The following is a 23,119-nucleotide window of genomic DNA, read 5'->3' as shown; positions in this document are numbered from 1 at the left end:
GCAAGAATATGGTTTCTTGTGTAAAATGTGTTGTTTTGCTTCGTGCAAATGAAAATGCATGTTTCTGCATTGGAATTATGATTTAGAGCAAAAAAAAACCAGCGGAAAAACAAGTTATTGGGTTGGTGGTGGTCGTATGGCAGCTTAGCTGCCAGGGTAGCTATCATTTCTTGAAGCATGACTGTGTCACTGATGCAGTGCCCCTCTACCAGTACACACACTGGAACTGGTACTCATTTCACCAATCTCGGAAGGATGACAGGCTGAGTTAACCCCCTGGTGCATTAATTTAATACAGTGGCTGACGGCTTGAACTCAGAACCCAAGGATATCCCAAGCCAAGTGGGATCCCAAGCCACCACCCTAACCACTGTGCCAAACACCAGGCTAAATTATTGTGTTAAAAACGCATGTATTCAACTGTTTTTGCAAGAATATGGTTTCTTGTGTAAAATGTGTTGTTTTGCTTAGTGCAAATGAAAATACACACTATTTGTTGAAAACCCACGTTTTTTTGCAAACAAACTGATTTCGAACAAAAAACGTGGTCATAACAAGTCGTTGTGTTAAAAACGTTTCTTTCGAGGAAACGCACAAACTAAAACGCACACTATTTGATGAAAACACATGTTTCTGCATTGGAATTGTGATTCTGAACAGAAAAAACGGGGTCAGAACAAGTCATTGTGTTAAGAACATGTGTATTGGGTGATTTTGACTGTTATTAATGCAAAAAGGCTCCCAGTGTAAAATGTGTTGTGCTTATTCCAAGCCAAAATACCTGGTGATAAGAACACCTGTTTCTTGCAATAGAATAGTGATTTTGACCCAAATTTTGTTTGATGCTTTTATGAGGCAAGTAAGAACGTTTATGCATGAATAAGATTTTCAGTGTAAAATGTGTTGTTTTGCTGAGTACAAGCTAAATACACACTATTTGATGGATGTTTTCCATTTCTGTATAGGAATTGTGATTTAGAGCAAAAAAATGGGGTGAAAATAAAAATACCCTTGTGCAAGCAAATTTGATTGTTTTCGCATGAATCTCAGCTTTCTTGTGCAAAATGTGTTTTCTTTTGTCGTACAAGCTAAAGTACACACTATTTGATGAGAAACGCGATTCTGCATCACAATTGTGACGGAACAAAAAACGGGGTCAGAACAAGCTAATGTGTGAAAAACGCTCGTTCTCAGCAAATGAAACCGTTTTCGCATGAAAAAGGTTTCTTGTAAAATGTGTTTTCATTTTAGTTAAATACACATTTGCTAAAAATCTTTTTTTGCATTAGAATAGTGATTTTGAACAAGAAATGGGGTCAGAAAAAGCTAATGTCTGATTGATGTATGCTTATTTTCAGCAAATAAAACCGTTTTCACATGAATCTGCTTTCTTGTGCAAAATGTTATTTTCCTTAGTCCAAGCTGTTTAAAACCAGAAAGACCAGTTGCATCTGGATCTGGCTTCGTGTCATTTGTTCCTGTCTTGAACACAAGATTGTGGCCAAAGAACAAAGGCATTAAGGAGGACAACACACTATTTGATTAAAAAAAAAAACCAACACAGGTTTCTGCATTAAAAGTGATTTGGAACATGAAGGGGTCAGAACAAGCAAATGTCTGAAAAATGCTCGTTTTCAGGAAATAAAAGTTTTTGCATGAATGAGGATTCTTGTGTAAAATGTGTTCTTTTGCATTGTACAAGCTGAAATACACACTATTTGATGAAAAACACATGTCTCTACATTAGAAATGTGATTTGGAACAAAAAAAAAACCCTGCAAATGCTGCTGAGAATAATCATATGCATCGAAAATGAGGCTATGAAGGTCCCAACGTGTCATTGTAATTCATTTTTGCATGAATTACGTTCATCCAACAAATTAGGTCCCAAAGTGTTCATCATTCTAAGTGTATCGATGCATGAGCACACAATCCCTCCCCCCCCCACCCCCCAAACAATTCCTTGATACCTCTTGCATCAGATGGTAATCTGGACACGGAAACAGAGGGAAGGACGAAAATAAGATAATTGTGGGATTTAGTTTGTTTGAAATTTGAGCAGCACTCTGCCCAACATATCAACGTCATTGTGTAGGGTGAGTTGCAAAACCATCATTGTGATCCAACTGTTTTTACAAAGCACTTTCACAAGTTTATGTGAAAGATGAGACGAATCTTCAAGAAAACCTAAGTTCTTCCCTGGCACAATATCGTCAATTAGTTTGGTTCATTCAGGACAATAAGAATGCATACATTCTTGATGAAAATGAACATTTGAACAGTATTTTATACAACACGAAACATTTATGCAGCAGAAATCTTTCTGCATATTTAACGGGAAATAAAAATCGATAACATGCTCAAGAGGTAATTGGAGATGCCTCACAAAAGGCAAAATCCACCTGAACAGCAAATTGCACAAAAGAAACATGTTGGGTACAAAATCCTCAGTTTCAATTTTCATTGCCAACGCTTTTGCCAACTCTGATAACAAACAATAAATACACATTATATTTCATTATAACCAAGTTTTTTTTTCCACCTTTTAAAAGGACATTGAACTTTTTAAACTGACAGATTGTCATTTGTCTCACCAAGCCACTAAATCTTCCCTCCTGGTGGAAAACTGGCCAGCTGTGCTTGCAAATTAGTGATCCTGGATTTGGCCAAATAAAATAAACGGCAGATTAGTTTCCGAAGTAATGAGCAGGAAAGGTCTGGTGGGGATTAGTGGGGAATGGAGAGGGTGGTAAGGCATCAGAGATAATGGGTTAATGAGAAGGGTATGATGGGAGAGTGGGCAATCTCCACATAGCAGCCAAATGGGCCGGTGTATAATTGTTACGTGTATTTTCCCAAGCTTATCTCCACAAGTGGTGGACAACACTGTTTTCTACCTTAATGGTTTTATCAACCAGATAAAATTGTCCAGATGAAACTTATGAAAAAGAAACCCCTGAATTACTTATTTGTTGCATGTACATTGAGGATAAGTTACAGCTGATTAGGTACTGCTTGGCAGGTATTGGTGTTGTTTAGAAAATGGCTTGCATGTGTTTATGCCCAACTCCTCTCAGAAGATTGTGCACCTATTTGGTATCAAGAGCCACGTTTCAACCAATTTCACAGGATGCCAGGAGTAATTAGAGTAACACTTCATGATTCAACTCGGCACCACATGTGAAAGTGAAGAGTAATCCGATAGGATCTCCATTTCATGGGGATTTCACATCCACAATGATGTCCTCAAAATTCATTCACAGAACCAGTTAAGATCAAGTATGTCGAGTCATCGATTATCCTCAATACTTCATTTAAGCCAGAAGATTCATGAAGACCATAAAATGGCCGGCTCACGAAGAGCCACAGCAAAGTGACCACACATGTTGAACGAGGAACTTGAAATTCCATTCTGAATGTTCTCGTTTCATGTAAACGAACATACACTGCACTCCCTGCATCTTGATGTCTGTGGAGTTTTCAAAACAGTTTGTCGACATTCCCGTTTCTTCGTTGGTTACAGATTCTCAGACACACAACTCGTTGAGCATTGCTGCCTGCGAAGAGGAGTTCAAGTTCTTACAAACGAGGTTGCATCTGGATCCAGTCTCGTGTCATTTGCTCCTGTCTTGAAGAACACAAGATGGCGGCCTAAGAACAAAGGCATTAATGAGGACAAGATACTTCGACAAAAATGAGACAAAATGCAAGAACTCTGCAGCATTCTTTAGTCTTCACACACATCACTCTTCACATATTTCATCCAACACACCTGTCCAAGTGGTTTGCCCTGTGAAGACAAAAGCTCGGCACGAGGGATGCTCATCACAAACCTCCGCAGCTTCATGGGTGTCCAAGATTGAAAGTAAGCAGGCCAGTGAGTGGTACGAAGGCATGCAGCGATAGTCTTGCCTCTGGGAGATACTCACGCCTCTCAACCGCATATATGCTGGGGATTTTGTGGACGAGTCAGAAAGTCAGACCATATAAAAAGGGTATATTAGAAGAATTGAAAACGAATGCCTTGATACAACAAAAGCCAAATTAAAAGTTAAATCAAAAGAGGGGATTTAAGGTTGTGCAAAAAGAGAAAAATTTTAAAAGGTTCTATGTGAATGAGAGAGCAGAAATAGCTTTTAGATAATACGATACGTATGGAAAACTCAAGCACAGAAAGAGACCAATTGGCTCACAATGCCTACATCACATCCACATTCTAATTAATGCTTCCATCCACTTTCGAGTTATGCAGCTTATGTAGCCCATTGAGTGTTTTGGTGGGGTCTTTCGGTCATGGTACTAACTAAAAAGCATATACTTGTGAAATATATAACATGGTAGAATTTACATCCTCATGCATGTGCAGAGAAGTAAAGAGAGATGGCTTAACATCTCCTCCCAAGTAAGAAATGCTCAACAATGCGATGTAAGACCTGCAGCAAATGGCCATCTTATAGTCAGATCTCATTCCAAGACCTGCACCAAAAACGAGACAGCTCAGAAAGAGGCACGTGACCAATTCGTTATCCTTCTGGCTTTGTATGATGGGAAGAGTTTATAGAAGTGGATTGGGTAGTTATGAATCATGACATTCCACCATTACATCATTTTAAATGATTGCTTCAGCACCCAAGCAAAATTCCAGCTGTTACTATTCACATTGGGAAACAAGAGGCGAAAAGGCAGGAACAAATCAAACACCCTGACCTTCAGGATCCATTGTTTAGCTAACAGCAGGAGATTGCGAATGGAGGAAAAGAAAAAAAAGCAGCACAGCCAACTTTATTTAATTCTCATATTTACATCTTTCCTTCTGACTTCTTCAACAAAATGGCTGACGCTATATCACTTTGGATCGGCCTGTTTGTCTGATCAAATTTGCGCAAACGGATCAAGATGCTGGGACATGAGATTCCAATGCTGTGTGCTGTCAATTTGTCCATCATCTCCTAAAGTTTTTGTTCCACGTGATTTGTGCACAAGCTGTTTAACGAGCCTTCGTTCACCGTTGAAAAAGCAGCAAATAAAACCCGAACAAAATGAATACCCTTCAAACCTGGAAAGACAACCTTCCATGGACCCCATCACCTCCTCCATTTCCAATTCCCTTTTTGTTTCACTTTGCATCTCCATAATTCCCTAATGATCACACCGTTGGTTTTACTCCAATCCTCCATCTGGCAGCCCTCTCGCTTTGTTCATTCACAGTCGCACACTCCCTTCTCCATCTAAGTAAGCAAAAGACATTCCCCATCCTTTATCCCTTTTCCCCACTGCCATTGTGTGGTCTGGAGGGTGCCCAATGCCCTCCCCAGAAGTTTCTTTGCAAAGCCAGTGGTGTTGATTTAACTCTTTTTGTCATGCCAACTTGTCTCTCTGACCCAGCATCTTGTTCTCGATGATGGCCATCCCCATTGGTCGCCATGGAGACAGGTCCAAGAGGCAAGTAAAGAGACAAGTATGAGCAAGTAATTGGTGTGGTTCTTGAATCAGGTGCAGAAGAAAACACCAATATATAGTGGTGAGCTTTGATTTGAATAAGGGTGGTGAATAGTGATATGGTGGTTAATAAATTACATTGTAAAAAAATGTTTCACAACTAGTTACTCAAAATGCCAACCTGAACATCACTTTTTTTTTTAACCAGTTATGAATTGTGTTTCAGAATCAAGAGGATGGCTTATATGTGTAAATGGTGGCTCAATCTATACAGCTCGACTTAAAACGCAATGTCAGATCAAGTTAAAGTTTCCTTAATTAAAATCCATTTGTTGTACATTTCTACCACATGGAAATTTCCAAGGTGAATGTGACAAAATGTTTGGGAGAATATAGCAAACCCAGCTTTCTGATGGGGGGGGGGGGCATATAGGAAGGGGAACAGTGGAGATAGCAATCATACAGATTACAAAGATGAAGACCAATCGGATTAAACAAACTGGATGTGGAATAAAAGCAACGCTGGTTTTAAGCAATTTTGGATGAAAGTTGGGCTGAGATGGAGAAACCATACGCAATCGAGTATGATGGAAAGTAGTGCATGTTGAGAGATGATATGGGGGATTCAGAAAAGGAAGGATGCAGTGCAAGTCAATTAAACCAACAAAAAGAGCAATCAGAGATTACAGAGCCTCACCAGGACTTGTTTTGTGTGGGATTTGTGGAGTTTTGTGTCATGTATTTTGGATGGTGTTTTACATAATAAATAATGTACATAACTAGAACTGCCACTTAATAACTGCTGGCAGTGAGGACCACGTACCAAGACGTCCCGCTTTGATGCAACCCTGTTTTAATCGGACATCCGACCCTGACCTATGATGTTTCTTATTATTTGTACCTCCGCCACCGAAGGTGAAGGAGGTTATGTTTTCACCCCTTTCTGTCTGTTTGTGTGCAGGATATCTCAAAAAGTTGTGGAGAAATACAGTTGCAATTATGTGGACAGGTTGGGTGTGTGACAAGGATGAAATGAATACATTTTGGTGAAGATCCAGATCCGGATCCGACACTACTAGAATTTTAAAGCGATTCTTCATCATTGAGAGATCGGGCCAAAAATGATATGTTGCATGATATCTCAAAAAGTTATGCACGAATTTGGATGAAACTTGGTGGATATGTTGGGTGTGTGAAAAGGAATAACTGATTCGATGTTGGTGAAGATCCAGATCCGATGACTAGAAATTTTAAAGTGATTCTTCACTATTGAGAGATCATGCTCAATCGATATATAGCATGATATTTCAAAAAGTTGTGGACAAATTTGGACGAAACTTGGTGGGCATGTTGGGTGTGCGGCAATGACGAATTGATTTGATTTTGGTGAAAATAGAATTCGGATCTGGATACGAGAATTATTTAATTATCAAAGTGATTCTTCACCATTGAGAAATAGGGCCAAAAACAATATAGTACTGGATATTATGATATTTCAAAAATGTTCTCGTGGATCAGGTATTACGTGGCGGAGGTGTGCACTCCACCGAATGCCCTTTTAGTTCAACCAGCAAATACCACAAGTTAATTTGATGACAGGAATACTGAGAGGGGGAAAAAAGATGGGGAAGACAGACAGACAAAGTCCGGGCGGACGCGTCCGGAGACAAACACACACCACAGCAGATGAGGATTTCCAAGATTTAGTCCAGGATTGCTTTTTAACTGAGTGTGCAGATAAGCCCATGTGGGGGAGTGCAGTGTTAGAACTCCTTTTAAGTAACAATCCCAATATGGTGGAGGAGGTGAAGGTCAGGGAGCATTTCAAAGCAAACCAGAAGAGGATTGCGGTGTCATATTGTGGTATCGTAATGTGATGCCATTCCTTCCTTGTTTGGTTGGTTGTTTTTGAGATTTTATCTCTCTATGCATTTCCATTTTTTATAAATTGTTCTTTTTTTGTTATGTTTATGCAATTTTTTAAAATAATAAAATGCTTAATGTTTTATATATTTAAGTTATTTTGGTATGAATTTTTCAGCTTAGGCCTTAGTTATTTTATAACTTGGTTTACACAGTTCTTCAGCTAAAATATAGGGTTGGCAGGTCGAAATAGAAATATAACTTCAATATTTAGAAATTATATATTTTTATGATTTGTTTTCGGATGTTCCATGGAAAAGTCAAGGGTAGGTGGGGGAGGGGGGGGGGGAGAGGAATAAATATAAATCCCGGACCAGGAGGATCTAAGAAAACATTGAAGATGGAAGACCATTCAAATGCAGGATGCACATGTTCACTGTATCATCTGATGTGAAAAACAATAAAGAAGGATTAAAACTTGTTTTTACAACATAGTCTGGCTCGTTTTTCTTATAGAAACCTGTTGGATCATCAAACAAATGGAAACAATGCTGAGAAAATTACTGTCCAAGTCGTAGATGTGTGTGTGCACACCAGTGTATAGTGCTGGATATGATTAAAAAAGGTGTCGACTCGGAGTCAACACGCTCAAAACGGTCAATCAGAGCCATAACCAGCTCTTACTTTTCAGCGGGCATCTCATCGTACCATCTCCCCATCCCCATGAGCACATCAAAGGCTGATTTCTGGTCCATTGAAGGCTGAATATCAGCATCTCGCAGGGAAACTTTGACGTACTTGGCACCAAAATCTTTCAATACGAACAGCGGTGTACAACTTTCGATGGAAACAGAATTGGCACGATCGAGAGTTGCCTGCGAATCATCCCTGCTGCTGCACTGAATTGATGCAATAGTTCGGCCAGAATATTCGTTGTCAAGATGTTGTGTGATTAAATCACCAATAGTCACTCGAATTTATACTGCTGACATACTTCTTAACAATCACTTTCGCCCCAGAAACCACAGTCAATCTGAACCACGCTGGCCACTGCTCAGACGCCATGACCGGACTACTGTGCAGTTCTACTACGCAGTTTGGTTAAAGATGACTCGGCATTTTGGTGCGCGCGCACGAAATTATATTTTGAAAATAAATGCCGACGTTTACATTTCGGGTTTTGAAACTTTTGCACCTTTTGGCGGAAAATTTATAAATATAAAAGGCTAAAAATGTGTTTTATATTTATATTTCATTTCGGCAAATATACCGTCGGCGGATCCGTAAACCAAGTTATAAAATAACTAAGGCCTTATGGTGTAATTTAATTCAGCTTATGGTATATTCTAGCTCTCCCCCCCCCTCAATCCTGGCTTTTCGTTCAGTCCACTCTGTGGATTACCACATATGCAAAACGATGCGATTATCATCAAAAAAAAAAGCTTATGTTTTATACACATGTTATTTTGGTATGGATAAATCCATTTATGTTATTAAATTGTTTTCATACATGTTTCAGTTGATTTGGGGGATGGTTTGGATATGTATTGCTTTTGGAATGGGAATGTCCATCTTCCCCCCTCTCACAATCCTGGCCTAGTTTGGTTGAGTCCACATTTGTGTTTGATTTATTTTACGAATAAAACAGCGAATGTTTTATGTGTTTTTAAATTTTGGTTTGCGTGCACTCGCCCAGAGCCAAAGTAACTTCCTCGTGTTGGAATCACCATCATGGTTTCAGCAATTATTGAGGTAGATTGGGCTACAGTTTTACATTGTTTTGGAGGGGGAGAATCAGAAGAAGGTGTGCAAATTGGCATTTTAGCGATCTCTCATTGTGGTACTTTAGCGATGTAGTCTGGTGTCTTTTTAAATCTTGGTAGTTCAGAAAACGCTCGAGAATAAAGGGTATGGCTTTTAAATGCTTATGACCAATCTATAGTAGTTTATTAGCATATCATTGTGTACACATTTGAATGGGTGGCCATTTTTCCACATATCATCTCTCTATATGGAGGACTATGTACTCCATGATAATGTCATGCAAGGTATGATCCTTTCAATGACCTGATCTAACTTGTTATGCAATGCATGGTAGAATCCTTTCAATGACCTGGTCCAACATATTATAATGTCATGCATAGTCTGATCCACGTTAGATCCACGTTGATTTTAGGACATGTTAGATGATGCCGTCCAGTCCAGTTGCAGAGTCAGAGTCCATCCATCCATTGTGACCATACTCTGTGCAGAGCGTTGGTGCTGCCGAAGCAGTCTCCTGGGCTATTGGGCACAATCCTGGATGGGTTGCCACCCCAACACAGTTACCAGCAAGCTGGCACTCATTTTACCGACCTCGGAAGGATGACCAGGCCGAGTCAACCCCACCTGGTATTAATTCAACAACCGAGTGGGATTTGATCTCAGGATCCTTGGATCCCAAGTCCACCACCCAAACCATGAAGACAACACCCAGCAGAATCAGAGTCTTGGGTTGAAAGCATATTCTCCACCTTATCAGATGAAAAAGACAGAGTCCAGAAGCAGTTTCATATAACAAAAGGATGGATACCAAGAGTGAGGGATTGGGAACACAAGATTTGGAAGCAAACACAGAATTGAGGCATTCATTCTCATGAGCAGAGTTGGCTACGGTGCCATTTGAAGAGAGGGAAGAGATGGAAGGGAAGCATACTCCAGAGACAGACTTAACAAGGTGCCACCAGTTTTAAAGGAGGGAGATGAGTTTGAAAGTTCATTCTCAAGGTTGGACAGATGTTGTTTTCTGGCTCTCCTGAAAGTGGACACACTTGTTGTGGACTTTTTGGAATACACTGATAAGGAAAGTTGTTTTTTTCAGAGTAACTGCAACACAACAGGATTCAGTGTACCATGGGTCAGGAATTGTGATAGGATTACTGAAGACAAGATGGGATGAGAGAAAGAGAGAAAGAGAGAAAGAGAGAAAGAGAGAAAGAGAGAAAGAGAGAAAGAGAGAAAGAGAGAAAGAGAGAAAGAGAGAAAGAGAGAAAGAGAGAAAGAGAGAAAGACAGAAAGAGAGAAAGAGAGAAAGAGAGAAAGAGAGAAAGAGAGAAAGAGAGAAAGAGAGAAAGAGAGAAAGAGAGAAAGAGAGAAAGAGAGAAAGAGAGACAGAAAGGGGGAAAGAGAGAAAGAGAGAAAGAGAGAAAGAGAGAAAGAGAGAAAGAGAGAAAGAGAGAAAGAGAGAAAGAGAGAAAGAGAGAAAGAGAGAAAGAGAGAAAGAGAGAGAGAGAGAGAGAGAGAGAGAAAGAGAGAGAGAGAGAAAGAGAGAGAGAGAGAGAGAGAGAGAGAGAGAGACAGAGACAGAGACAGAGACAGAGACAGAGACAGAGACAGAGTCGTCCCTGTTACGAGGACGGTACAACACACAGATGAACAAGAGGTGGGAGCGGAGGGAAGTCCCAGCCAGAGGGTTTGGAGGTGTAAGATCAGTGCATAGACTGTGAGAAATTGAGTTCTTGATATGAAGTGGAACTCCACTGCCAGGGCGTGGTTTAATCACAGGAGAGATAGGCAAAAATCATTCTGAAGGCATCAAGGCAGTCGCTTCACCATATCCACCACATTTCCTTGATTGATGTTGCTCAAGCAGTCCATAGCTCTAAACGTTGCTAATGTCCTAATCGTTTGATTGGTGAACCTTCTCAGGGACACCTTGTCACCATTATGCATAGGTGGTTTCTTGATTAATTTGCCAATTAAAGAGTTCATGACCATAAACGGTTGGCTACATCTCTCCTCAAAAATCTGTAGGGCTTGTTGTGCTCAGCCATCTTTGGCCTCAAGGCCAGCAACTGCCTCCTTTGCCTCGCCACCAAAGAAATGCACAAAGAGAGCCATCTTATATTCGTCATCGAGGTCCTCCTGTGACTATGCGCTGCTGAACTCAGACGAGAGAGGGAACTGTTCTGATGCTCCTGCATCTTTCCTGCATCAGTTGGTTGTACTGAAGGGCTGTATCACATGATCTTCACTTTCAGCTGTAACTACTGCCATGAAAGTAATGTATTGTGTGCGTCGACAAACTTGATCTACGTTACATCACACTGAGGGAGGCATTCTCTTTCCATTGCAGCATTCTCTGGATTATTCAGAAGAGTTTTGATCAACCCACATATGTGGATAGAGGAACTCAGTTATCCTGCACATGTCTTCTTTGAAGCATGTAATATCTCTGTGCATACCTCTTCTGGTTTCAACATCATGGATGTTTGTCCTCACGAACTTGTATGAATTGCCGAGTCAGGTCCTCATCCATTGTTGGCCACCAGGGGGTTGAGGAAGTAACCAATCTGACTGAGTGAAAGTGTAAATTTGAATAAAACAATGTACACGTGCTGATGGGCAGATGAATGCGAACGTGATGACAACCTTGCTCAAGAATGCCATTTTATTCCAGAGAGAACAAACCACACATAAAGGATTTCAAATCAAACAAGCAAGAGGAAAATGGAGCAATAAAGCATCCATAAACAACAAATGCAAAATATTAAAGCATGACAGAGAAGACTTCTCGCAATAGAAGAATAACCTATCGAGTTGAATTTCAGCTTTCATTAACAACAACAACAACAACAACATACCGAGTACCAGGCTGATCCACCAGCTGTCGAGTTGGATGTCAGAGGTGTAACTATTCCTATTGCTGACCCTCCAATCAATTGTGATCAAACTTCATTTATGGAAACACAGGCTGTGGTGACCTGGTTTAAATGGGGGTAAAGCTCCAGGGATCTGTGGCATCCATGCTCAACATCTCAAGGTTGGTGGAAATGCTGCATTTGTGTCATTGCATGCAGTTCTGTGCTCTGCCTGGAACACAGGCATCATCCCAACTGACTGGAAGAGGGGCCTTGTTGTTCCTCTATGGAAAAGGAAGGTGGACAGCCAGGACTGTAACAACTACCGAGGGGTGACGCTGCTCTCAGTGTCACGCAACGTCTGCTCGGATAATTCTTGATAGGGTTCGCCACCATCTGCTTGAGCACCAGCGTCCAGAGCAGTCAGGCTTCACACCAAAGAGGTCAACGATTGACCGTATCCTTGCTCTTCGGATCCTCACCGAATGCAGGCAAGAGTTTTGGCAGGGGCTGCTTGCAGCCGATGTTGATCTCTGTAAAGCGTTTGATTCAGTGAACTGAGATGCCTTCTGGAGGATTCTTGGTCTTCGTGGGGTACCACCAATACTGATCAATCTGATATCTGAACTGTACTCCGGTACTGAGAGTGCTGCGAGATGTGGTGGTACCATCTCTGACTTATTTCCAGTTGTTACTGGAGTTTGTACTGGCCCCCACACTTTTTAGCGCTTGTATGGACTAGATTCTGGGGAGGATGTGGGAGAGATCAAGTTGCAGTGCATCATTTGGGAATGTCAAGATCTCTGACTTTGTTTTCCCAGATGATGCAGTCATGTTTGCGGAGACTCTGGATATCCTTTTGGGGGCTCTCGAGGTGCTGAATGAGGAGTCGGAGCTGCTGGGATTACAGGTTCCCTGGGTCAAAATTAAGATCCAGGCTTTCAATGACATTTTGGATGCTGCTATCTTTGCTGTGCCTGTTTGTGGTGAGGATGTTGAGGAAACGGCGAGATTCACTTACCTTGCCAATGATATTTATGTCTCTGCTGGCTGTGAGTCAGAGGTAAATAGACGTCTGGGTCAGGCCTGGGAGTCATGGATTCATTGGGGTGTGGCGCTGCCAGTGGAGGACGAGAGTTCGAGTCTTCAGGTCCTTCCAGTCTTGTTCTACAGGTGTGAGACTTGGACCCTGACCAGAGAATCCTTGGCTATCGCTGGTCGGACTTTGCGTCCAATGGGCAAGTTGCTGAGAGAGACTCAAATGAGATTTGTTACCTGCATAATCTGTGAGCATCAGCTGCAGCTGTATGGATATGTGGCTCATTTTCCTGACGCTGATCCTGCTCACCAGATTCTCTCAGCGAGGGAGCCTCATGAGTGGAGGAGGCCAATGGGCCGACCACGTGCCTCATGGTTTGCAGCAGGTTGATCAGAATATCAAGGAGATGGGGATGGGCTAGGCATCTGCCCGAGGGGATGGCCAGATGGAGGCCCCTGGAGTACCGGTGCAAAGTGGACGCAGTGACGTGCTGCTCATGTGAATGCTCCCATACCTGACCTACCGAGTGTGCATACCCATAGAATGAGTGAATGCTCAAGGGAAAGCAAAGTGAAAAGAAGCAGAGGTTTACAACACTCCTGAGAAAAACACTGCATTATGTGGCCGATTCTAGAAAAGGAAAAAATGGCCACCAGTTCCACGTTGCACCCTGTGAAACTGGGGTAGGGGTTGTTGTGGGGATGGTGTTGTTGTTGTTGTTGTTGGGCCGAGCTTCAACAGGGACTTTGGCCTTTTCCACAAGTACAAAATCAAGACAATCAGGTTTACCATTACCACTACCAGTATCTATCATGCCCCCATTCTATAAGAGTGAGGGAACAAATCAACTTAATTCAGTGCACCAGAAACAGACTTCACCAACTGCCACCTCGAAAGACTTGCAAGTGCAGACATTAGTTGGGCCTGATGTTAACATTCTCATTTGAACTATAGTCTCAGAACACCATACTTTGGGTGCAGATGTAAAGCGAACGGGTTGTCCCGTACGGACTTGGGATTAAGACATTAAATACTCTGCAGTGTATGTACCGTAATGTATTAAATTGTGCCAGTTCCATGATCAAGTTCTCTGCTCGGAGTTAGCAGTATAATTAGCACCACCTGCTAATTATACTGCTAACTCCAAGATAATTACATTGTGAACTCGGTAGGGGTGCTGGGATGTAGTCAATGTCGATAGAGCAGAGGAAAATGACCACCACCTGCGTCCAATCTTCTGTAAAGTATTAATGTTCAGAAAATACAGTTCGAGATCGTCATTAAACAATTCGTGGTTTCCAAATGTTCATATTTTAAATTAGGTTTTGTTCTTGTATTCCCACACTTCAACCATTCACCCATCACCTCCAAATACCCAAACCCCCAAAAAAGAAAAATAAACGATGCCTTCCTTGTTATGATTGACCTTGGAATTTTTAGTGCCACTCACACACAATACCTTCAAATTGCCTTCCTTGTTTGTATCTGCCCGACATCAGTAAGGTCAATTTCCCGTGATAGCTTTGTTGCGTCAATTGTTTTTCAGTGTAAAAAAAAAGTTTTCTCCAGATACAATTTTGGAGGCACAATGTAATATTACCTCGACCTCTGAAGGTCGACGGAGGTTATGTTTTCACCCCTGTCTGTCTGTCTGTCTGTCTGTCTGTCTGTGAGCAGGATATCTCAAAAATGTTGGACAGATTTGGACAAAATTTGGTGGACAAGTTGGATGCGTGACAAGGACGAATCGATTAGATTTTGGTGAGGATCTGGATCCGGATCCAAATACTGGAATTTTAAAAGTGATTCTTCACCATTGAGAGATCGGGCTAAAAAACAATATATAGCACGATATCTCAAAAATGTATTGGGCCAGATACGTTCTCATGGATCAGGCATTACGGGGCGGAGGTGCGCGCTCTACCGAGTGCCCTTCTAGTTCACTGTGTGTTTACTATGGAAAGCATACAGCAATCCTGGGATGCAATTCCTCACCATGGCCCACAGGTTTCGTCGTATTCATTCGATACCAGCCATTCTGGTAGCTGTGCAATATGTATGCCATTCGCTGAAACGTTTTGTCACTGCTCCATCTCAGCTCGCCTGGGTATCATGAAAGAAGGAAATTCAGAATAAAAGTTAGTTCACACCATTGTATAAATGTGCCAATCCATTTCATAGCAATCTTTGCATGTAGTTCACCAAACTGATTAGAATCATTAGATTGTACATCAGGATCTAATGCACACATGAACTGGTAGGAACTGGGAAGGAGGGGGTGGGGGGGGAGGAGTCACTCTATTCACCCTTATTACATGCATAGCTAGTAAAATATTACATTATAGATGACCCATATCATTACGAAAGCTTTATGGGGAAGGCTTATTAATACATTATAACAATATCCCCCTTCCGCCACGCGGCGGGGGATAAAAACTAGCGAGCACTCCCACCCGATGAGAGGGAGTACCCTTCTTGATCATCTTTTGGTGAGAAATGTACTTCATACAATTTTCAATTTTGAAATAACTTTTATTCATCACATCATATCATAATTTTGAGAAGCTTACATTATATTATGAAGATAAAGGAATATAATTTGTAATACCGGCTACCACCAAAGGTGGCACTATATTTCCACCACATCAATGTTATCCGTCTTCACTTAACATTGTAGGTTCTTGAAAAGTGCGGCTTTAACTGAAACGACTTTAAGCGAATTCAATTCCAATCTCCCCAAAATAATGAATGTAAATAGGGAGCGGGGGACGGAGGGGGGGGGGTTAGAGTGTGGCAAAAAATTGTCAGACAAAAGACATTATTTCCAAATAGAGTACAAGTTTTAAATAATTTTAAACAAACAATTGACTATCATCATCTCTAGTTGCTTTTTTCTCATCATCTCCAGTTGCTTCAGATCTTCATTGATGAGCACTTCTCCGCATGATTGCAGTCGTGTAATATCGGCTTCTTCCACCTAATCAAAACCCGCTATATTGTCGTTGAATTAACATCAGGTGGTAAGGTTGACTCAGCCTGTCATCCTTCCAAGGTCAGCAAAATGAGTACCAGTGTACTGGTAGTAGGGACAATAATCCATCAGTGGCACAGCCACATCCTCAATCAGTGATGCTACAGATGGAGGAGGAGGAGGGGGAGGAGCGGGGGACAACATATTTAAATCCTTTCACGTCATTGACACATTCAGGCCACAACTTCCTTCACACACCATTCATACACACACACCTGCGTATAACTTCAGGCCAGAACTACCGATGCTATCGATGCACAGCTCTGTGTATATAAGGCCACATAAAAAAAAATTACTTGTTTAGCGTCCACCTCTTCAAATTTTTCCAGGTAGGGAGGGAGGTTTAAAAAATAAATAAATAAATAAATAATAATAATTTAAAAAAAAAAAAAAAATAAATATATATATATATATATATATATATATATATATATATATATATATATATATATATATATATATATACATATTATGATTGGAGTGGCAGCATGCCTGGAGGACGAAAACATCTATGGTATTCATGGTCAGAAGGCAAGTTAGGGAGGTACAGAAGACCATAGAAACTTTCAAGCTAGAAATTGAAGAAGAAAACATGAAAATTGCTGTTTAAATCTTTGTTCAAGTGAAAGTTAAACTTGTACACAAGTATTGAAAAAGTGATAAATTTTGAACGTGCATCGACGTTGGCCATAAACACACTGAACACACTTGGGCTTTGCACTGCCATAGTCATCAGAGTCTGTCACCATGCCCCCGGTGGTGCACTTCAGGAGGGATCAGAAACATGACGAATGAGCCAAGGTTTTTCACCACATCAGTCACAGATGAACTCGAGGAGACCTTTGTGAAGTCCTTGATGGACTTGCTTGTCCCTACCTTTACACGTGAGAATGCACATCGCATGTCATCGTCAATAGGATCGCCGTCGTACATGTCATTGCAAAATTCACAATACAGTTCCAAAAGCGTGATATCCACGGCCGGCGTACAACCAAACCAATCTTTAACTGGCTCATTGCCGCCTTCCTTGGCCACACAACATATCAGAAATACCATTGTCAGTCGATACAAAAGCGTGTCCTACTTTGAAACCTTCCATTGACTCCATCTGTCATTGAACACAGCATGCATGCATCAGCAACCGGAAAACAAATGGCGTTGATGTTAATGCGCAGGCGCATTGGTGGGTATAAGCCTTTGTCCGATGGAGGGGCCATGTTCGTCGGTGGGCTTAAAAGTGTAAACATGATTCGACACTGTTCTTCGGCGGGAAAACGTTGTTTTGACAGTTTTTACACTTTATTTTAAGGATTTTTTTGAGAAAAAAAAAAGAAGAAAAAAAAGTCCAGGTCGGGCAGGGACGCTAAACAAGTAATATTTTTTTATGTGGCCGAAGGTGCATACTGTACATACTCTGGGTGGGCTTATACACCAGTATTTATGGTATGATGTATACGGTAGCTTTATTAAAACGAAGAAAACCATTAGTTTGGTTCTAAATTAGAGGTAAAACCACTTTATACGAGTATCTTCTCTAAGAGATCAGTGACATGACAACAAAACAATGTTAACCAGGACAAAGCTAAGCGAGGACTTGCTGCACAGTACTCACAAAAGCACCTGTCCTGAGTGATGGGAAATGTTCAAGTTAGTCTATCAATGTAAATTATTTCATGGACTTTACAAAGGTTGTGTTGCACTCTTGGTTTCACTCAGAGCCAACGCTCTGAGATACTTAAACCACCCACCGTGAAATGGTGGTGCAACATCGGGAAGTAGAGGTTGAATTTGTCGAAAGAGAGGGAAAAATATCCTGCTTGCAAAATTAAATTTGGCATCAACATTATTCATGCCTGTTCTCCCATCCTTTCAAAAATGAAAGAGGAGCTTTTCAAACGCAGCGCAGGAAGCGGCCACTGTAAACGGAAGACAGACAAACGTATGGACAGACACCATGGTTCACAATATAAGATCGATTACTTCCCTTCAAAGGAACTTCATCACAGAAAGAGACCATTCAGCCCATCAAGCCTGCACAATGGCTGGCAACCTGTGACAGTTTTTTTTTGTACAGAGTCAAAGCTCATGGAAGAGCTGGAACACTGAACAGATCAGGACGCAACAGGGCAAAAGAAACAGTCAAGAGGAACGCAAGATGGACACCAATAACGGAGTTGAAGGACAAAATAGAGGGAGACTTGGACAAACAATGGGTGTGCGGAGGAATGGGGTGGACAGGATGGACAGAGAAGGAAGCTACTCTTCTCCCCCATCTTCTTCTTCTTATATATACACACACACACACACACACACACACACACACACACACACACACACACACACACACACACACACACAGTCTCACCCTCACTCCCTCTCCACCACCACCCTCTCCCTCTATCCTGTTGTTTTTAGCCGCGTCTCGCGTAGCAAACATGGCTCTAAGAGAGCTCAGCATTGTTGTTGTTGTTGTTCTTCTTCTTCTTCTTCTTCTTCTTCTTCGTGTTGTTCTGCTGCTTCTTCTTCTGGTGAAGACAAAACCTTTCGGACTCGGCTCTTTTATATACAGGATCCGGATCTCCTTAAATACTAAACACCTGCACACATCCTCGCATTGAGGGTGCCTTTTGAGAGCGTCTATCATGAACTTTTAAATATATTCGGACATTTGCTTTAAAGTTTCAAAAAGTTCACGTTACTATTTAAAGATTATTCCATTTAATGTATTGTAATTTCGTAAATACACTATTTATTTCGTAAATACACTATGACGGGTCTTGCTATTGGCTTAATCAAGACACGTGACGAAATATCGGAAGTTGTTGTTGTTTTTTCTTCTTCTTTTTCTTCTTCCTCTTCTTGTTCTTGTTCTTGTTCTGGTGAAGACAAAACCTTTAGGACGCGGCTCTTGGACGCATTTGTCCTTGTTTTTTTTTAATGTTAAGTGTCACACAAGGAAGCAACACGCACCATTTTAAAGTCTTTGATGTGACGAATTAATTGGCTGTGGTTTAAACTGCCAACCTCGTCGACTCACAGCCAACTCTCGAACTCTTAACGAATTACATCATCGAGTCCACTGCGTATTAAATTCAAGTTCATGTTGGACCTCTTTGAAGTTTATTATTAAACGTTATTTTAGATGATAATGCTATAAATGGAGGTTTTCCTTTAATTCAATGATCACCTTGTGTTGCAACTTTTATTCAAAGACTTTCAGTGTAGGCTACTGTTATTAACAATGCTTACATGGTTTGTTTAACTTTGTGATAAACCCCAGGTCGTATCTTAACACACTGTTAAACAAACCGACTCCGTGTTGTATTTATATGTTTAAAATTTATCTTGTTTGGTGCAATGCTATTCTGGTTGAATGTTGAGCTTTGCCTGCGTGTGGAGCTTTTCAAACGCAGGGTGGGAAGCAGCCACCGGAAACGGGAGACAGCTGAATGCACAGACAGACACCACGGTTCGCATTTATATTATAGATAACATATATAGCCATATAAGCATCTGCTCCATTATGAATGAGTGCGAGTACATATTAAGGCTACATTATTAATTTCAAGCTTGGAATTCTAGATGTAGTACATTGTCCTAGTAAAGGCAAATGTTGATGTGGCTTACCTGTGGCATTCACTATTTCATCAAGAGCAGGGCGCAGTGTGGATGGGGCACTGTGCGGTAGCAGGTATGTGAAAAAGTATCTGGAAATACCAAGATTGTGATGAAAGGTAAAACACACAAAAAAAATACAACACATCTTCCCCCTGCTATTTATGAAAACATCATTAACCAGTTGTAACAGCTTTGGAAAGTTTTCATGTCACAGGCAAAACCAATAATCTTTTGGGCAAATGTCCAATAGCATAGTGCTGGATAAAATAAAGCAGACCAAGCAAATTGGTTACTTAGTATTGCTTCAGTACCTAGCAAAGCACCTTACAGCATATTGACTATTCTCTTCATTTCCAATTACAAGTGTGCTAGAAACAGAGATTCCTTACCTGTGTGCATTGTACAAATTCCGTCGTTCATTGAGGCCTAAACAACGGCCACCAGGTAGAGTGCAAGGTAGAGAGACATTGTGTGAAGAGAAGTGGAGGGTGCAGTGACGGCTTTCTGTGCAGCGTGGTTCTCCAGCTGTTGCATCATCCATATCAGAGATCTTGAGCTCCCCATCTCGGAGGACAAACTGCCGTGGGCGGAAGTCCAGCAGTGCCACAGAGCCAATAGGGGAATGCGCCAAGTACTGCAGTAGGCGGGCGAGGCTCAGACAAATCTAAGGGTTATAGTTTCATGGGAAGATACAATGAGATGGTCATGCTCTTGTAAACTGTATCCAAATATTTTTGTGTCATTTTCCACAAAGCTATGTCACATTTACTCCAGTCTGTCCCAACTAAATAAGCACACATCTGGCCTGCCAAGGTCGAGCTTTGAGCACTTGGACACAAATACCTGCACTCAAAACTACCAAAGTAACTTCATGTGAAATATGGAGTGAAACAGAAAAGATAGCTCAGAGGTAGCTCCTCTTAGCAATCTACTTTGAGTTTGATTCCCAACAGAATAGGATTCAATTGCGGTACTTCACAAACAGGGTGTTGCATTATAGAGCACACCACCCTTGTGAAGGAGATATTAAGCCATCCGCATCATAGAACAGCACTGGATTTTGGGATCTTAAAGCTTTGAAGGAGCCTTTCAAAGAATGCAAAGCAGGAATTTTTGTGAACTTTTGCAAGGAAAGCATTTGCAAACTACCCAGTGTATTTCTTGCCCCAAGGGATAGAGCGGGTGATTTGCGAATATGTAGACAATATGTTACATAATGATATCAACATTACGCAGAGCAAGTGAGACGCTTTTCAACAATAATCAAAATCAAACATCAGGCATACCTTCCTGAATGTCCTATTCAAACAACTCTTGGAATATGATAATGTTAGGTGCACTTGAAATGCACTTTCCTTGCCTCCAGATAGTGTGGCTCAGCAAACCCCAAGCATGACATGCTGTTTGGATTCTCGCCTAAACTTTTCATCAATGGAGGTATTATAAATATAGTTATATATTCTAAAATATTATATATTTATATATTATAAATATGCCTCAAATGATGAGAATAAATTAAACTGAGCTTTGACTGAACACTTGATCAATAATGACATATTGATAAATTTAACGGAAACTAAGTATTACATCTTTACTGATGAGGTTATTCTTCAATCCTGAAATTGCAGAAGAATGTCATCATATTAAATACAAAACTATAATAATAGTGTAATGTTAAGTGATTAATAATGTATTGTTTGGAACACAATGAATTATTATTCATTGCCACTAAACTATTGATCCCCATCGATAGATCAATACATTTCTCCTATATAGCGCTTTTCATTTGGAACCTAAAACTCAAAGCACATTAAAAAGAATGAAGAGGAAGAAAAGTGAAAAGATGGCATTTTAGGAGAGATTTTAAAAACAAAATTGATGAGGCTGTGCAATTTTTTTTTTTTTAAAAGGTGTGAACCTCATTGAATTTAAAGGTTAAAATTGTTTCTCCAGTGATTTGAGCATGCAAACAATGCACCAGTATATGCTCTTCTGCACAAACATCTTTTTTAAAAATAAAAAAAGTTCTGGTGAGAAACTGAAGGCACTTTTCAGGAGAACTAACAGAGTAGCCACCCTCTGGGTGGGTCGAGTTTGCACATTACTTGCTGAAAAAAAAAGAAAAGTATAAGTCTGTGTTTTGCAAGGTCCAAAATTAAAAAAAAAAAAAGAAATACAAGCAAATGGAGTCGATAAAGGACCAAACAGTGAAAAATTGCAGTGGTATTAGGGTAGGATCTGATTCCAGGTGGAAGAAATGAGAAATGGAGGAAAGTATGGGTGGGAGGCAGGAGGCTGGAGAAAAGAAGTCGGGTATGCAGTTTTGAGGATGGGTGCATTGAATTTTTTTTTTTTTTGAAAATCAGGATTCTATACAACTTGTGGCTGAATCACAGAAATGGTTCAAAGTGAAATAGAGTTTTAAATATTGAAATTTTGCAGTCATATTTTCTCCAAAACAAAAGTTTGGCTCAGTAAACTATGGAAGGATATCCATCCTGATTGTAATCTTTGGAACTATTCTGGTACAATGCTATTCTCTTTGAATGTTGAGCTTTGCCGGCGGAACGGTGTCTCATCTATAAACTGCTTCTCAAAACTGCCAAACTCCACCTTGAATACCACATTTCCACCAGTTGGCACTACATATACATGACATATACAGTCCAATCATGGTTGAGAGCAACATCACATGAGCCAAGAAGGGATTCTGAAATTTTAAGCCACAACACAGCCTTTAACTACAAGGGATGACAGTTGCAAACCCTTGAAAATCTCAATGCTTGGTGTTATTAGAAGTGCTCAAAGTGAACAATGGAAAGAAGCACAGAGTACATTTGATATTTGCAAGTAGTAAAGGAGGGCGGGTTTTAAAAAGCAACTTCAGAGAAGAAAAGGAAAGTATGTGGATGCGAGGGCAGGGGGGGGGGGAGGGTTGATTAGGGAAATAATAAGTTGGTGAAAGGGTAATATAAGGAAGTGAAAGGAGGGGTGAAGGGGGGGGGGGGTTGGAAGGAGAGGGTTGGGGATTTTCATAGTTTTGAAAATGTAATATACAGATTTAAGGTTTGTCAAAGGATGTACTGTAGGTAGTTGGGGAAGAGGGAAAGAATAGCGACAGACACAATATAGTGAATAAGATGGAGACGCTATATAATAGAATATGAACACAGAACAGAATAGAATAGAGAAAGAGTAAAGAGACAAAAGAAGAAGCAATAGAAAGAATCATCATAGATATCAAGTTCTTTATTACAAGACTGACTGTCTCACTCATATAAATGTTTGCTACTTTAAAGGAGGGCTAAAAAGTTGAAATTTTGCATGCTGATGCAACTCCAAGCGACAAAGTTTCAGGAAAAATCAAAATAAATTAAAAAAATCCCAAAACTGTCCATAAACAAAAATATTTGAAAACAAAAGTCAACAGATGCAGCTTCGCTTCTGTTCACGGAGGGTTATGTCCCGAAAGACAACGGCACGTCACGTGATCTCGCACGGGCACGATCG

The 23,119-nt window shown here is 40.7% G+C and overlaps 2 protein-coding genes across 4 annotated transcripts in view; one reads left to right on the top strand and one right to left on the bottom strand.

Moving 5' to 3' along the window:
* The window catches only part of LOC147020031 (protein disulfide isomerase CRELD2-like), a 70,557-nt gene extending 68,808 nt beyond the window's left edge, over nt 1–1,749 (top strand). Inside the window, exon 6 of the mRNA XM_085894976.1 lies at nt 1–1,749. This exon is cut by the window's left edge and continues 660 nt beyond it. The gene's annotated coding sequence lies outside the window, so the exon portion shown is untranslated.
* Nucleotides 1,750–2,446: 697 nt separating this feature from the next.
* Nucleotides 2,447–23,119, bottom strand: part of PKDCC (protein kinase domain containing, cytoplasmic) — a 55,734-nt gene continuing 35,061 nt past the window's right edge. The window contains exons 3-7 of one of the 3 annotated variants that reach the window (XM_085894970.1): nt 19,999–20,273; nt 19,619–19,698; nt 14,956–15,063; nt 3,773–3,949; nt 2,447–3,651 (exon numbers count right to left, since the gene is read on the bottom strand). In XM_085894970.1, the coding sequence (XP_085751096.1) occupies nt 3,572–3,651; nt 3,773–3,949; nt 14,956–15,063; nt 19,619–19,698; nt 19,999–20,273 (720 nt within the window). In that variant the 3' untranslated portion in view covers nt 2,447–3,571. Of the gene's footprint in view, nt 3,652–3,772; nt 3,950–10,667; nt 14,198–14,955; nt 15,064–15,205; nt 16,093–19,618; nt 19,699–19,998; nt 20,274–23,119 lie in introns of those variants that run through there. The other 2 variants (XM_085894971.1, XM_085894972.1) reach the window with 2 other exon arrangements.

The sequence above is a fragment of the Eptatretus burgeri genome, chromosome 9 (genome assembly GCF_056783735.1).
Source record: "Eptatretus burgeri isolate ZD-2024b chromosome 9, Ebu_testis_v1, whole genome shotgun sequence".
Classification (NCBI taxonomy): domain Eukaryota; kingdom Metazoa; phylum Chordata; class Myxini; order Myxiniformes; family Myxinidae; genus Eptatretus; species Eptatretus burgeri.
Note: the sequence above shows the minus strand (reverse complement) of the source record. Positions and strands in the feature narration are given on the sequence as shown.